At 38.9% G+C, this 16,680-nt stretch overlaps 1 protein-coding gene and 1 pseudogene across 1 annotated transcript in view; one reads left to right on the top strand and one right to left on the bottom strand.

Annotated features, from left to right (window-relative positions):
* Positions 1 to 5,722: 5,722 nt before the first annotated feature.
* Positions 5,723 to 16,680, top strand: part of BTG3 (BTG anti-proliferation factor 3) — a 17,895-nt gene continuing 6,937 nt past the window's right edge. The window contains exons 1-3 of the mRNA XM_023529545.1: positions 5,723 to 5,911; positions 9,272 to 9,450; positions 13,630 to 13,770. Of these exons, the coding sequence (XP_023385313.1) occupies positions 9,278 to 9,450; positions 13,630 to 13,770 (314 nt within the window). The 5' untranslated portion in view covers positions 5,723 to 5,911; positions 9,272 to 9,277. The remainder of the gene's footprint in view (positions 5,912 to 9,271; positions 9,451 to 13,629; positions 13,771 to 16,680) is intronic.
* LOC111738444 lies at positions 11,478 to 11,596 on the bottom strand (annotated as a pseudogene).

Below are 16,680 nucleotides of genomic sequence, written 5' to 3' on the forward strand. Positions count from 1 at the left end.
ATGTGTTACAGTAGCAATAAAATAATACAGACAATGACACTGGGTTGAAATGAGTGGGGGGCATAATGCATGAGAAGAGAGCTGGGTGGATAGATTGGAAGTAGAAGGTAAATGCGGGGGCAGCTACTGTGGGACCTTGTAGAACATTGTAAGGCCAGTTAAACTAGTCAAAAACGGTGGAAAATCAAAGGATGAGTCAAGAGGATTTGCTCATAGATGACCTAGTGGGTGTTGGGCGAAGAGAGGAGTTCATTGACTCCAAAATCATTATCCTGAGCCAAGGGTAGAAGAATTGTACTGAGGTAATGAATAACTCAGGAGGACAAGTTTAGTGGGGTTGAGAGGCAGGGGCAAACATGGGTTATCCTGAGAAATGTTATGTATGAAATGCCTATTACACATCTAAGTGGAGATGTTCAATCAGCTGTTAAGTACACAAGTCTGGAGTTCAGAGGTTTGTCTGGAGCTGGAATTACTAACCAGGAAGTCCGCTCACATCAAATATTTAAACCCATGAGATGATGAGTTCAAATACCAAGGAAATGAATGTAAAGAGAGGAGTGGTGCTTTGTGACGTACCTCTTTTTGAAAATTTCTCCTAGATTGTATTTTTTTTCTGACTTGAAAATAAAAATATATAAATAATTCCACAAACTGAAATATTTTTAAATATTTAGTTATGTATTTAATGTTACCTGCCTTAGAAATAATAGTGAATGAAATCCATATTGTCACAGAAAATCTAAAACAAAGAATGATCATTAATTTTAGGCATTCCAAATTAAACAGATCATATAGTTGAAAAAGTCCATTGAAATTTGCATAAGCTATGCACCCATATCAAAAGATTAATGAGTTATATTCCTCTAATAGCTGTTGCTCTGAGACATTTTAATGCCCTAGAATTGTGTACATTTTTAAATAACATTTATGCTGAACATCTGAGTAGGAGTCTTCCAAATCACTTTGGTTCCTCAACACTATGAAAAATCTAGTATTTACATGTCTGCAATTAAAAACAAAACAGAAAATTACCAATGTAACAACTTTGTTCTCCTCTCTGTTACCTTCCACACATACTGCACCCAGTGTGCTTCAGTCGTTGCTAATGATATGGGTCATAACTAGTTTATTATTCTCACCAACTTCCTTCCTGAAAAGAAAAAAGTATTTGTGAGCACTTTAGGCTAGTAAAAAAATACACACAAAAAAACCCTTCTCTCTGTCATAAGTAGCTGTGCCATAAACATTTGTCTCTCTTCCTCTCTCTTGCTCACTCTCTCTCAGAAATAAACTCTCTCTCTATATATATATATGTTTATACATATATAAAATTAGTGATAACTCTTTATAAAGCACACACATACATATATATATATAATTAGTGATAACTTTTTATTTTGGATTTCCTGTGACAGTATGGATTTCATTCAAAAAGCATGTATATATATATATATATATGTAAATACACACACACACACACGCACACTTTTCATTCCACGAAAAAAAATGAGTTGTTGAAACTTTCCTACAAGGCAGAGAAAAACCTGACCTGCTGCAATTATCTGCCTAAAGCATTCTTTTAAGCACAATTGGAAAGTATTTTTGCCAACCGCATCACTAATAATTATTAATGTGGTAACTTTAGCTCCATGTTTTGAGCTTCTCCCAGGCCAGGTGGGGGGCAGGAACATGCTCTTTATGGTAACACCTCATTGGATCATCTGCTGACAAAGCAGATTTTTAAACCTTATCCATAATCACCCTAATTGGGCCATCAAATGTTAAGACTTGCTGTGTGAATTTGATGAATTCTAGCCATCTCTGTGGCACAAATGACATTTCCTACATAAAAGGAATGACTCTGCCTTGGAAACAATTTTCTTATGCTTATGGCCTCTACCTCTCTACCTGCCTGTATTGAAAAAGTAGTAAGGAAGGTGGGCAATGCTACCCCCACAAGTCTGTGAAACTTGCTTTCAGCTAAAAGCACAATCAAATCTAAACCCTTTTATATACCTACAGCACTATTGCCTTTATATGTTGTTGTGGCACTTAATTTATAATATAGTTTATAAGTAGATTGTTCACACGTCTCTACTCTCTCCAATAGACACACTGTCTCCAATGCTCTAGCACAAATATTTGACGTGGTTATACAGAAGGGGGCCCCTGAAAACTGACATCCAATCCTCCCTCTCCCACCTCCACTCATCCCAACCACCACACAACTGACTGAAAAGAGCAAAGAAAAGTAAAAACAAGGGGATTTGTTTTCTTAATGAAAGTATACTTTATGTCATTCATTAAGGGATTCATTTATATACTTAAACCCATTTATTTTGTGCCTTTGAAGAAATACTATTGTCTTGATAATTAATGTTATGTGTCTACTTGGCTAGGCCGTGGTGCCCAGTTGTTTGGTCAAACACTACACTAGATGTATTTTGTAGACGTGATTAACATTTACAATCAGTGAACTTTAAGTAAAGCAGATTACTCTCAATAATGTGGGTAGGCTTCAATCAGTTGAAGGCCTTAATGGCAAAAAGTGAGGTTTCCCGGAGTAGAATGTATACTTCTTCCTTAAGACCACAACAGAAACCCTCTCTATGGATTTTGGACCCGACTGCAACCTCAACTCTTGCCTGAGTTTTCAGCCAGCCAGCCTGCCCTACATATTTCAGACTTGCCAGCTCCCACAATCAAATGAGCCAATTCTTTAAAATAAATTTCTCCATATATGCATCCTATTAGTTCTATTTCTCTGGAGAACTCTGACAATTTTATTTCAAAGCAGTTTCATCTTTTATAATATTTGTGAACCTTTTGTTAATTGAATATAATGATATTCCTAATTTTGTCACATGCATTAAGAGTAGGGGTTTGTACAGCACTTATTAATAGAATTCAGTTTCTCTGCTGTTATGGAGGATAACAGAGTATTGTCAAAGGAACTTGATAACAATGTACCTCTCATGCCAAGCAGGGGAATTTACACCAGGGGTTTTTAATATCAAGCTTTTCTTGAGCCCAGAGTATGTGGCCCACCTAAGTATTATTGCCTATACATTTTTCCAAATCTAGTTCACAAGAGTTAACAAATCATAAACAATTACCAACAAAGAATATGAGAAGTTTGATCAACACGTTTTCTGAAAATATGGAATACGTATGGGGCACAGCTGGGATAGGGAGGAGGGTTTCACCAGTTAATGCAACTCAAAATAAAAAGTTGGTATGCCCAGTTTTCATTGCCACATTCATCAACAGAGTTGTGTTGTGTCTTTTGGAAGTCAGTTTCATTGCATGATGTAATGGAGAAAATAATGAAGATTACAAATTTTCTTTATGTCTATGTTTTTTTAACCACTGCTGGTTTATATTTAAGAAATTGAAGCAAAGAAAGATTTATTTTAAATTAGCCAAATGATTATGTCTGAGAAAACTTTAAAGAAACATATTGATTTTTAGAAGTAAAAGTCTTAGATCTCACTTGCTAGACCTCCAATGGCTCCCAAAGGGCCACTTCTCCCTGATGTTATATAATAGAACTCTGTCCACTATAAATGTGACAGTATTATATTCAAATTCCAACTTGACATGTGGATTAAGATAATACCTGAGACTGTTCTGATTTAAATACTGAATTTCTCTTCTTTAAAAGGAATAACAGATTTTAAAGTGTTCTATAGTTATTTAATGTTAAATAAGTCCTAATTTTGAAAGCTAAAAAGCTAGTTTTTGGTGACTGTGAGTCGTGTTTTCTGTGACTTTGGGATACAATCACAAGACATGTGTGATTTTAAAGCCCCTGCCCTACTAAGGTGGCTCATTTTCAAAAGAAACCACTTACGCTAAGAGCAAACTACACCTATTATTAACACACCATCTTAGTGAACAGTTAGAGTTCACAGTGAAAAGGAATCAGTTGTGAAAGGAAAAATACATATTAATGTGTAATTTTATCAGCTCTGCTCCCCTCCTCCAGCCTCTTAAAGAGGAGAGTCCCTTGCTAGACAAACTCTGTGAGGCTTTTGTGATTCTGACTCAGAAGGAAGTGGGGAGTGGGGGAGGGTGGAGATCTGGAGCACACAGCTAGGGCTGGAGAAGAATCTGGCAAGTTTCGAAAGACAAAGGCACACAAGCAACTACCTTCTGCGAGAACAGAGGATGAGAGAGAAAAGAGAAGTGTGTTAAGATGCGTTGTTTTTTATCTGCCTTGCAGTGTTCAGGCTATGGTACTGCTAAGTCTAGACCACGAGGGTCACAGATTTATAAACATTACACAAAACAGCAATCTTGAGCCATAGAAATTTCTAAACAAATTTTGAGTATTGTCTGTGGCTACCTAGCTATTCTATGAAATCGCAAAGATAAAAGCATTTATCAGTAAAATAACTTCAATCAGATTGCTATTAGTTTAGAATGAAAACACCCTCACATCTCCTAGAATACTCCAGGGTAAAATATCAGTATTCTCTTTAAATTGACCAATCCAGTAGCCCTAGGTAGAAAAGCGTAGTTTTAAAAAAATAAAGTTTATTGTCTTGGGAGTGCATATTTATTACTGCTAAAGTTATCCTTTTGAACTGCTAATAGCCTATAATCACTAACATCAGTAATAAAAAATTTAAATATTCATAAAACTGGGCTGAAAACATGTCTCAGGCCTAGTGGACCGTGAGGAATCTGGTCAATCTATAACCTGAACAATCAGTTCTTGAATAATTTACATGTTTTAGTCAGAAAGGGTGAAAACTGGCTCTTTTAATAATTTTTAAGTAAAAATATATTTGGGGGGCTTGATGCATTAAAGTTCTTTCACAAAATGAATACCATGGTGCCAATTCAATATAAAAGATTGAAAAGATGTTCCTCCTTTTCTTCAGAAAGTTGATGTACATTTTCAACATTTGTATTTGCTCGAAGATTAAGCTTTGTATCTGTTAAGTCTTTGGATAGAAGCATCTCAGAAATAAAAAGCCTGGACTCAAGGTTTCACTCATCCCAGGAGCCCCTCTTTTACGCTAGACACTGTGCTCAGTGCCAGGCTGGGCGGGACACAGGTGAACAAGAGGTACTCCCTGCTCTGAAGGAGCCACCAGCCCGATCAGAGAGGAACCCAAGTAGCTCCAAATAACCTAAAATATGACGTGGTGGCTGCGCAGTTGTGCTTGCAATTACTGCAGCGAGAAGGACGAGGATCAGACCATAAATGCAAAGTCTTCCTTCCGTCTGGTCCGCATCGCTTCCCTCCGGCCCCCAGGCCCTGGGACTAGAGAACGAACTGGACCTCTACAGAGCCATCCCTAGAACTCGTACTCCCAGCCGGAGGATGTTAGGGCGCAGAGTGATATGAAGAGACCAAAGAGCAAAGCAGTGGCACAAGCAGCCCAGTGGACGTGGCCCGCACGAAACCCGAAGGTGCTGGAGCCGGTAGGGCGAGCGACAAGGATCCGCTCGGCCCTCGGAGCAGATCTTTGGTGGAGAGCGGAGGACGCCGCGGCGTGTAGCCCTCGCCGTCGGGCTGGAGGGTGTGAGCCGCGCGCGCAGCTGCCCGGGGATCGGGGGAGAGCTCTAGGCGAGGCCACGCCCCCAGGCTCCTCCCCCTAGGCGCGCGAGCCGGTCCCGCACGGCGCCAACCCTTTCCCGGGTCATCGCCCCTCCCCTCTTCCGGGCTGCGAGCCCCCTGCGCACCGCCTCAGGGCCGAGCTCGCGCGCGCTCGCCCGCCGCCCGCCCTCTCAGCGCGCGCTGGGCCGCCCGACGACGCGGGAGCCGCACGCGCCGGACCGGGCTAGCTGCGCTGCCTGCCGCCGAGCGCCAGCCCGCTGAGGCGGCGCCCTCGGTTCCCCGCCTGGAGACGGTCGGGGCCGCGGAACCTACAGCTCCAGAGCGGCAGCGGCGGCGGTGAGGAGACCTGGCCCGGGAGGCGCGCGTGGTGGGGCTTGAGGGCATCGGGGGGAGGGTGGTCCGGGCGCCCCTGCGGCCACGTCGAAGGCTCGCTGGAGGGCGGCGCGCAGAGGACCGGGGAGGAGTGCTGGACCGAACCGGGTTGCATCGGGTCCGGCTCGGCGCGAGGGAAGGACTGGGGGCCCCAGGGGCGGACCGCGAAGATTTCCGCGGGACCCTCGGCGGGATCCGGACGGAGGGGACGCCGCCGCGGGGCTTCTGCCACGTTTCCACCGCGCGTTACCTTCTGCTTCGGGGTGGGCGACAGCCCTCCATCTTCCCTGCCACCCCTCTTCCGCGTCCGTGCGTTTTCTGGAATTGGGACCCGGCTTCTTGTCTGAGGGTCGCGCGTGAGGGTTGGCCGGTCCTCGAACCAGGGCCACCCGGAGACTGGACCCTGCCGGGGGGCGGCAAACCCGCGGGCAAGAAGTGGGCGTCCCCTGCGCAGCTATCTGGGGGGAGGAAGGGGATGGGGCCTCGGGGCCCTTCCCCCCGAATTCGGGGAAAACCGCGATTGCAGAAGTTGGACGCGCTTGCAGGCCGTTCCTTGAGGAGCGGTCGAAGGTGCTTGATGCCCACTCACCTCGCGCTCTTAGAACCCGCGCGTGAGTGCTTAGCTGCATGGCTTTGATGGCTTAGAAAGTCCAGCTCCCGGTCCCGTGGGAATCCCGTGTCCCCTCAGCGTCCAGGACTCTCTTTGTAACGTGGCTGAGACTGGTCCAGGGCTCCTCACCCCCACAGCCAGGGGCCCCGCTTCCTCAACCTTGGGAACGTGTATCGGGCGAGATATTTGTTTCTAGAAACGGTTGCGATTAGCTTTTCGTTACAAGGGAGGAAAAACTACAAAGTTATAAACTCCTGGAAGGCAGGGCTGGGTTTTCCTCTGGGTTCTGTGCACGCCCCCGTGAGCAGAGGAGCCTGTGGAACAAAGTACAACTTGAGTGAGGAGCAGCCGCCGCGGTGACGACGTCCCGGGATGACGTCACCGTGCGATATTTAAAATGGGAGCTTTTCGCTCTGAGTGTGGGTGGAGGAATTGCGGCTACTTACTCGAGGCGCCTAAGGTCTTATGAGCTCTGCTTCTTCTGGTTTCTCCTTGACTTTATCACTCTCCCTCTTTTACCTTTTGGTACTTCTAGAATACTGTCTTGTGGGGGAGGGTTCATTTGTCAGCTATTCCAAGCGTCATTTCTTCAAACTGAAAAAAAAAAAGTAATTCCGTATGACTCATCTTGTGTTACAACCAAGAGCAACCACTAAGTGGTTCTTTCCTTCCTTTTATTTTTGATATGGAACAGCAGAAAAGGAGGGGAAACAAAACCCTAAACTCGGATATGTAGAACATAGTTGGCAAATTTAATGAATGAGGAGAAAGATCTAGCTAAGGATTTGGTACATTTCTTTACTGTGGTTCCTTGTTTAGTGAGGTGGAGACTAATGTAGTTCCATCAGCAACTTTTATTCCAAACCATATATTAAATTGCAGTGGGTTTTCTTTTCCATCATAACATGGTGGAGTATAAATATAGCTTTATAAAGTGGAAATGGCTCACTTTTTTTTCCCCCAGAAGTCTACCGTAGTTGCAGAGGGCTGAGATTGTGTGTGCTTGCACACTCTGGTGTGCAGCCCAGTACCTGGTGCCTGGTAGCTGGCCATAGAAAGTGGATTTGGCATTCTAGGATTCCAAGAGGAAGGTTTGGGTGTCTTCCCATCCAGGATCAGGGTGGCTGTGCTGCCAGCACACCTCTCAAGATAACTATGTAGAATTTATTTCACAGTAAAATGCCTTGTTTGAATTTGCACAAAGGTTAAAAGAATCATGTTATGAAGAGAGACTTTAAGAGCAGGTTTGAGAAAAGAAAAAGGAAGCTAACAGAATCAACTTTATTTTTTGAATGTGAGAACACACTATCAGGTTAGTCAAGTTTTATACTAAACGTAGCAGAGGCTGTAAGTCTTTAATAATTGGCTTGGGAAAAGATATTGCTTAGTAAATGCAGCATCTGAATAACTCCAAGTTACAGCAGCCAAATGAATGAGCTCATCACATACAGACAGAATATACATCGAAACAATCCCAGGACAAGGTTTTTGCCTTTATGGATTAATCGATGATAAATCAGACCTGCCATTTAGAGTCCTCCTTGAGGCACTTCCAAAATGCAGCTAAATCTCTGATTATTTTAATTTGATTTTCTGTAGATGACCATGAGTTTCCATTCTGAGAGAGTCACTATTTTCTGCCACATCTTTTAGGTAAATTTCTGTTTCTGAAAGAATGCTTACAGACACTCCATACTAGATTTTTTTTTTTTTATGTATAGTAGCTTTACTGAAATATAATTTACATATTTAAAATGGGAAGTTTGTTGGTTTTAGTATGTTCATAGAATTGTACAACCATTATTACTACTGTCACTTTTAGGATATTCTCATCTAAAAAAGAATCCCTATACTTACTGACATCATTTCTTGTGTCCCTCTTGCCCCTAAGCCAGTAATCTACTTCCTGTCTATATAGATTTGCCTGTTCTGGATATTTTATATAAATAGAATTATGCAATTTTTGGTCTTTTATGACCAGCTTCTTAGCACAATGTATTCACGGTTCATCCATGTTGTAGCGTGTATCAGTACTCCATTTTTGTTGCTGAATAATATTCCATTGTGTATATATACCACATTTCACTTGTCCATTCATCAGTTGATGGATATTTGTGGTGTTTCCACTTTTTGGCTATTATGGCTAATGCTGCTATGGACATTTGCGTACACGTTTTTGTGTGGACATATGTATTCATTTCTCTAGGGTATGTAGTATGTAGCTCGGAGTAGAATTGCTGGGTCATATGGTACTTTTATGTCTAAGCTTTTTAGAAACTGCTAAACTCTTTTCTATAATGACTCTATTGCTGGATTTTAAAGTGAACCTTTTTTGTGTTTTAAAGTTCAAATTATTTCACAGATTTTAAACTATTGCAGCTATATAGTAATACTTTTAGTAAGAACTATATAGTAGTAGTATTCTAGTGCTTCTCTTTAAGTGATATCTCTGATTTTATTTTAGCCAACAGGAACAATTTAGTATACTCTTGTCACTGAACTTCACAAAGTTAAATGATAAGATTCCTAAACAGTATTTTATAATCAGGTCTTTATGGCATAAATTAGCGATTGTTCTCTAATCCAATTAAGAGTCAATGAAACAAGATAAAATTAGAAGGAAGAAGGGGAACTGCAAGAAGGGATACTTGGCAGAACTTTATCTTCCAGTTTTTATGTTTTGTTTTTTTGAGGCAACTGTTTTATCTTTGCAGGGAAAGATGAAGAACGAAATTGCTGCCGTTGTCTTCTTTTTCACAAGGCTAGTTCGAAAACATGATAAGTTGAAAAAGGAGGCAGTTGAGAGGTTTGCTGAGAAATTGACTCTAATACTTCAAGAAAAATATACAAATCACTGGTATCCTGAAAAACCATCAAAAGGACAGGCCTACAGGTAAAGGATTAGATCAGACAGTTGGATTGGACTAAGTGAAGAGACCTATTAGCGTCTGAAATGAGTGCAAGGCCAAAGGACTGCAGGATGTCCAGCCCATGCCTTTCACAGTTTATCTGCAAAATATATAACTCTGAAGTGTTTTGGTAGTTTTTTTCTTACTTATATGAAAATACGTGTATTAGTTGTTGAAGTCCCTTTGACTGGACTTGGAGGACCAATGCCGTGGGCTCATAAGAGTTATAGTCTTCTTGTGATTATAGTTTGGCTCCTGATTCAATGAATTCTTCTATGAAGCACAGGTATCTGGGAGTTTTTCACAATTCTAGAGGACCTCTAAAGCTATCACCTATAAGTGGACACAGTAGGAGTGGAAGGAAATGAGTCTCCTTGTATCTAAAAGTAAATTACATGATACATGTTTTTTTCAAAAAATAAAAATTTCATAGTGAAGGGCAACTAAGATGATTGGATACCTATGTCCTGACAGGATTAATTTCATTTATAATGCATAATTCTTTATGGTAGAAGCCAATGCAATTATTTTGTAGATGAAGATAATATCCTATGATCCACACTGATAAATATTAGCTCTGAGATTTGAACTTGGGTCTAACTAACCCTAAATTCTTATGGAGCTTTCTGCACACCACAATGTGAGCACTGACTTGGCTAGCTAAGAGTCTTTTGTACTCTGGTTTATAAGTTACATTTACAGCTTAAAGTAAAGAAGGGCAGACTCCTGCAGAACATGTCCTGGCATGCTCATTCCTTAGTATTTATGTGAGCATTTGGGAACTTGGGTTGAGAATGTTCTGCCAAACACATCTGTCAAACTTCGCTGCATTTGTGGATGTGGCCACAAAAAACAAAAGGAGAACAGTTGTGGCTATCATGACTACAGGAATTCTTTTTGTTTATGCATATTGCTGTCCTCAAAGTTTCCTTCCACAGATTAGTACTTGTGTGCTATGATGTAAAAAGGACTTTCAGTCACTGAGCTCTTGCAAATGCAAGACTATTGAAGGAATCTACAAAGGAGGTGAAAATATGGTTTGTTTATTTCTCATTTGCTAAAAGCCAGGTGAGCTTGTATTCTGTTGCAAAGAAAAGAAAGTAATTCCCCTTCATTTTTATCCAAAGGTTTCCTGGTAAATTGGAAAATGGGAATTAAAGTGGAAATGTAGATGTTCTATATAAAGCAGATTCAAGTTATCTTGTCACTTGATTCTCTTAATTTTTTTCTTCACATCTTCATTTCTGATAAGAGTGAACAGCTTTTGTGAGTTAGAGCTGTTAAGGCTTTTTTACACTGATGTAATTGACATTGGACAAAGGCTTTTGGAAGTGCCAGGCCACCGTACTATTACTGAAAAAGGAGACACTGTCAAGTAAATGCTTAAAGGTCAGACAGTGTACAATTTCATTTCCATTAATTCTAAAAACTTGAGGGAAAAAGTTAGCCAAACAGGATTAAATTGGCATATTATCAGAAGTATCATTAAGTCATTTTGAAGCCATCTTTGAAATGGAAAACTATCAGACTTAATAGTGGGTCTTTACTATTATAAAAATAAATAAAATATAGGATTAATCAGAGCTAGTATACTCTTCATAAAATAGGTTAAAAGTGTTCTAACATGTTTATAAATTAAAATTGTTTCTCCACACTTTATACAAATAAGATGCTTTTGGAGGGCAATTTGACATTAATAACAAAGTCTGTAAAAATATTCTCTTTAAATAGTAAATCTAAATCGAAAATCTGTTCTAGAAGGATAATCAAATGCAGATACACATATATGAATATGGATGTTTCTTATACTTTATAATTGCAAAAAAATTGGAAAGAACTAAACTGTTAACATTAATTGATAGGCTGTTTTTATGCAACTTTTAAAATTCTGGGTTTTGTTTTGTGTTTTTTGTTTTTTTTTTATATATTTTAGGCGAGGCAACCCTTGGTTGACCTCACAGATTGCAAGGACCTTGTCAGCTTATGATCCCTTATTTTTTTTTATTTTTTACACCTACAGCACCTGGTCTTCCTAGGTGGTCTCCCATCCAGGTACTAACGAGGCTCGACCCTGCTTAGCTTCTGAGATCAGACGGGATCAGGCTTGTTCAGGGTAGCATGGCCGTAGACTAAAATCCTGTTTTTGAAAATTGGTTAAGGGATAAGTAGTCACAGTTTATAGAGTGAAAAAAACAGCATAAAAATATGTAAGATATGTAAATTTTGTTGAGTCTGAGTTTCTAAGCATCTGTATTTACATAAATATTTTTTAAGCTTTGAGCCTGCATCACTCTCATTGTAGGTAACAAAAACATATAATATCTAGGCTCTGTCTCTGTATCCTTAACTGCTTTTGATGCTAGGGTACATGGGACTTTAAAATTAACCTACACAGCATTAGAATGTATAACATAGACTATCTTACAGAAAGGAACAAACAGCATGTTACATGGCTGTAATTTTTTTTTCCCCTCTCAGTTTGCTAAATTGTTAAAGGTAGCATTAAGACAGAATAAGATTTTGTTTAATAAAATGAACGTTGGCGTCTGTTGATCTGGATTTGAACCGTGGATTCACCACTTTCTAGCTATGTGATGTTGGGCAAGTTACTTAAATTCTCTTTGCCTCTTTTCTTAAAATGAGAGAAATAGTATCTAACTCAACAGGATAATTAAGAGTTAATATTTGCAAAGCATTTAGCAAATTGTCCAAGATATAATAAACTTACAAAAAGGGTTTTTAATTACATTTGACCCTTGAACAAGATGGGGTTAGCGGCACTGACCCCTGCATAGTAGAAATTTCTGCGTATAGCTTTTGACTCCCTCAAAACTTAAGTTGTCCTTCAGTATCTGTAGAGGATTGGTTCTAGGATCCACCTTGGATACCAAAATCAGGGAATCTCATATAAAATGTAGATCATTGCATACAGTTAGCCCTCTGCATCCATGGACTTCAGTAGAGAGTCAAAAACAAAAGATATTTATTGAAAAAATTTGCATACAAGTGGACCCACACTAATCAAACCTGTTTTCAAGGGTCAACTGTATTATTTTAGATATATGTATTAGCTATTTCCTAATGAGAACTTTTTCACTGTTTTAAATGATATTGCAAATCAACTAATAAGGTACTTTAACTTTTAAAAACTTCAGTACATTTTTCTGTTGATATCATTGTATTTAATGATATAATTACTGTTTGTCAGTTACATTGTATTTTCAATATTTAAATTCACCCAATAAATAAGTGCTAGTACTAGTACTAAAACCTGGGTTCTCTTGATTGATTTCTTCATTGTAGGCAGTAAATACTTTCATGGTAGGTACCATTCTCTATGTAAACAGAATGCTTATCTTAACATATATTTTTGCATTTGTACTGGGAGCCATCTTTGAGCATTCGTCAGGTAGATGTGGTATTTCTTAGGTTAAAAAATAATGGAACAGAGACGATTGGTTAAGAAATTTTTTCACTATTTTAACAGCTATTAAAAAAAAACCCATGGATAACAAGTTGAATGAAATAAGCCAATAATACTTTCGGATTATATATTTTATTCTCAAGTATGTGATATGAATGGTTCTGTGTCCTTGACAGAATCTGTACTTATAGAACAATTGTAAGTAAGGCAAAAGACATCCTTCTAACAATTATATTATCTGGGACATATAAGCAAGGTAATGACAAATCAAAATCATGAAGAATTTCCAAATATTATTTGAAACATTGATTGGGGTCTTTTGTTATTTGGAGGTTTTGTTATATATGAACTTGGCCTATTAAAATTTGTACCAGAGAGGAGGGGGAAAAAACTTTTACCTTCAGAGCCGTAAGTAAATTTCATACAACCTGCATATTCTTTGCTCATTTAATGTAGATGGTAGCTTGTAGTTTCTAGGTAAACTGAGGTAGAGCCAGTTCTAGTGATTTCCCTGGGCTCACACAGATTCTCTCTTCTTTTTACCACACCGAGTAGTCTTGTTGATGCTGCCCCATTGCCTTTAGTTCACATTTATTTTCTATTTAGGATAATATATACTCCTGAGTTCTCCCCTAGTTTATTATTTTTTAAGTCATATTGGCAAATGCTAATAGCTATAACAAGGCTTATAGTTACGATTCAGTGAAAGCTATTAACATGACTTCACTTTGTTTTGTAGATGCATTCGTGTGAACAAGTTTCAGAGAGTTGATCCCGACGTCTTGAAAGCCTGTGAGAACAGCTGCATCTTGTATAGTGACCTGGGCTTGCCAAAGGAACTCACTCTCTGGGTGGACCCATGTGAGGTGTGCTGTCGGTGAGTTCTTGAATTTGGTGGCTGAACTGATGACCATGCTGGAATTGACTATGAAATTCTCGGGTACTGCCTGACTCAGTCTCTGTGGGCAGAAGCTAGTTTCTTGCCTTTCTCAGATGTGGATTTTGTAAAATACTCTTCTGGAGGTGATATACTCTTCTAGAGGTGATAGTGAAGGACTAGACTGGTTACATACCTGTTCTACAGCTAAAGAAACTCAAAAAACTGACTGGGCAGGGTTTTTCTAGAGCTTTGCCAAGAAGTTTATGGTGCACCAAGACAGAATCTAGACACCTAGACTCCTGCAGGTCAGTTGTCTTCTTTCATTAGTGGTGCGCTCGTTTTCCCCTCTTGGAATTAGGAAAGAAGCTACTTCCAAATAATAATTGGATAACAACTTCTGGTTTGTCTCTGTGTCTGTTCTTGCTTTCCTTTTCGGTTTTTAAGTGACTGATTCATATCTTCATGGTTTTGTTTTCATAATGGAAATTATTTCTTTTAATGAGCAGGATTGTAAAAGGTGAGTGTTAGGTCTAAACTCTAATTGTACTTCATTCTAAAAACATGGTCCAGGCATTCTTAGTTGTGGCATTTTTAAAAAATGAGAGTGTCATTTGGCTTTCAGGTAGTTTAAAATGCAATAAGTTAGAAGAAAGAATAAGCAGATTACAACAAAGTGTGATTTGTGCTATAATCAAAACATATACAAAATTCAATGGTTGGTGGCACAGTTTAAAAAATTACTGCATCTATCAAGAGTCAGGAAAGACTATTGAGTAGATGACACTTGAGGTGGTCAGGGAAGGATGAGTTTCAGTTGACTAGAAGAGAAGGTGGGAGGGACATGTCCAGGCAGGAGGAACAGGATGAACAAATGCTTGGAACCTGCCCTGTGAATGACTTCTTTGGAACCTGCCCTGTGAATGACTTCTTAGAGCTCTTCCTTTAGAGTATTTCTCTTTGGTTTTGAGGCATAATTTACCTGTTGACTGTAGTAGAGATGCTTTTTATTGCATTCCAGAGGTATTTATTAATAGTAGCCCTTTGACCTGATCTCCAAAAATGAAAGTGAAGCTGAAGACATGTTATGCCAAGAATGCATGGTTATTCTTTTACTGAATTTTCTGGACGCCCTGAGGCTGCTTGTTATAACCTGTTGGTATAAACTTTTTGCTTCGGGAAACTAGATATAGGTCGAGCTTCTCCAGCACTTCCTTCTCAGTTAGAAAAAGGAAGAGCCACACATTTCAAATTTTGGTCCAAGAAGGTCAAACAATTTTAGATTCAGGATCTAATTAAGGATTCATCTTGAGGCCAGGGTCAGACTTTGTAGACTTTGGCCACTCAACTCTTTGCAAAAGACCTCCATATATAAGAAATATCCATCACAAAGTTTACTATATTGAACTGCTTACATTTTTATTAGGCCGTCACTTAGATCCTGATTGACTCTTATTTAACACACAGTTTAAATAGTTGTGTAGTTTTTCAACCCATAGAAAATCATAAACAGCATTTGAAAGGGAGTTCACAGTAGTCATAAAGCTACAAAAATGTCATAAAGACTAACATAGAGATGGGAGCAAAAAAGCTAAAGACTTGGTATAAATGTATTGTCACATAGTCAAATAATGAGTATTTAACACAATGATCTTAACTTACTAGGGTAAAGTTTCTGTGTCTAAGGATGTTTAAGAAGTCGAGTAATTATGTAAACATTTTGGACATATTTATTTGAAATGTTTAAATCTTGGCACCTAAAGATAAAACCTTTAGTTATGTGGACATCCTACTTAAGTGGGTACTTCATTACTTGATGATACCAGATAATGAAAAATTATTGTGCTTTCGTCCTGTTAATATAAGAAAATCTTTATTTTGTAGCCTTCTAAATAATTTTATGTATGATTAAAATTTTGCCGAACATTGGCTGTGATGCAGTTTTTTTCACAGATATGGAAGTCACCTTCAGAATGTGGGGTGCTCATTCAGTAATAACAGAACCCCCAGGAGAAAGTTGTGTTGGCAAATGAGTAGAGGTGATGCTACCAGGTTCAGGAGATTTAGACAGTGATTAATGCTTTTGGACCAAAACTGGAAAGAAATATTCTGAAAATTAAAGCTGACTTAGCAGTTACACAATTGAATGACTATCTGAGATTCATAAAAAATAATAACTCATTTGATGTACTAGAGACTAAGGTTATGAAAAAAATCGAAATGCACTCAAAAAACATTCTTCATAGTCTGAGTTACTCTATCAGGATAAAATATTGGAAGGATGCATAGTATTATATAGTTAGAAAGGTTATTACTTAGTGAAATATTTGAGAGGATACAGAGTAGATAACAGATCTTTATAAGAAGCCGGCAGCTTTATTATTTACTCAGCATTTTTTTTTTTTAAATTTCTGTAACCCTTTTCTCAATAAAGAGCGTTAGGTACTATTGATTTGTTTCAAATTAACTATATTGGCCATAATGTTTTAGCAGTGTGTCATGAAAAATGTAAAGTTTAAAAGTTGTTCATTACTAATTCTGAGGACCTAACTGCACATTCTAATTTCACAGTAATATAGGTAGCAGCTCCGTTTACCATGAAGAGAGTAACTCATACCAAAATACAAAGGGAAAGATGTAGAACCTAATTGAACTTGAATATCAAAGAAATCTGAGTTAATACAGCTGATCTTTAATCATTAGATGTCTGCCCTTGATTTAGGTTTCTGCTTCTACAGAGGCAGGGATTTTTCTCAAATTTCCTGCCTTTCTGTTTTGCTTGAATTTTGAATCCATTAATGGGCAAAACTAAACGTGGGCCTATACCTCTGAATGTTGACATTAACATGAATAACCTTTGGTTGTGTCTAGATTTGCTGAGACTTTAAATGCTGGAGAGGACACGGAGGAGTA

This window comes from Pteropus vampyrus, unplaced genomic scaffold, assembly GCF_000151845.1.
Source record: "Pteropus vampyrus isolate Shadow unplaced genomic scaffold, Pvam_2.0 Scaffold38, whole genome shotgun sequence".
In the NCBI taxonomy this organism is placed as follows: Eukaryota; Metazoa; Chordata; class Mammalia; order Chiroptera; family Pteropodidae; genus Pteropus; species Pteropus vampyrus.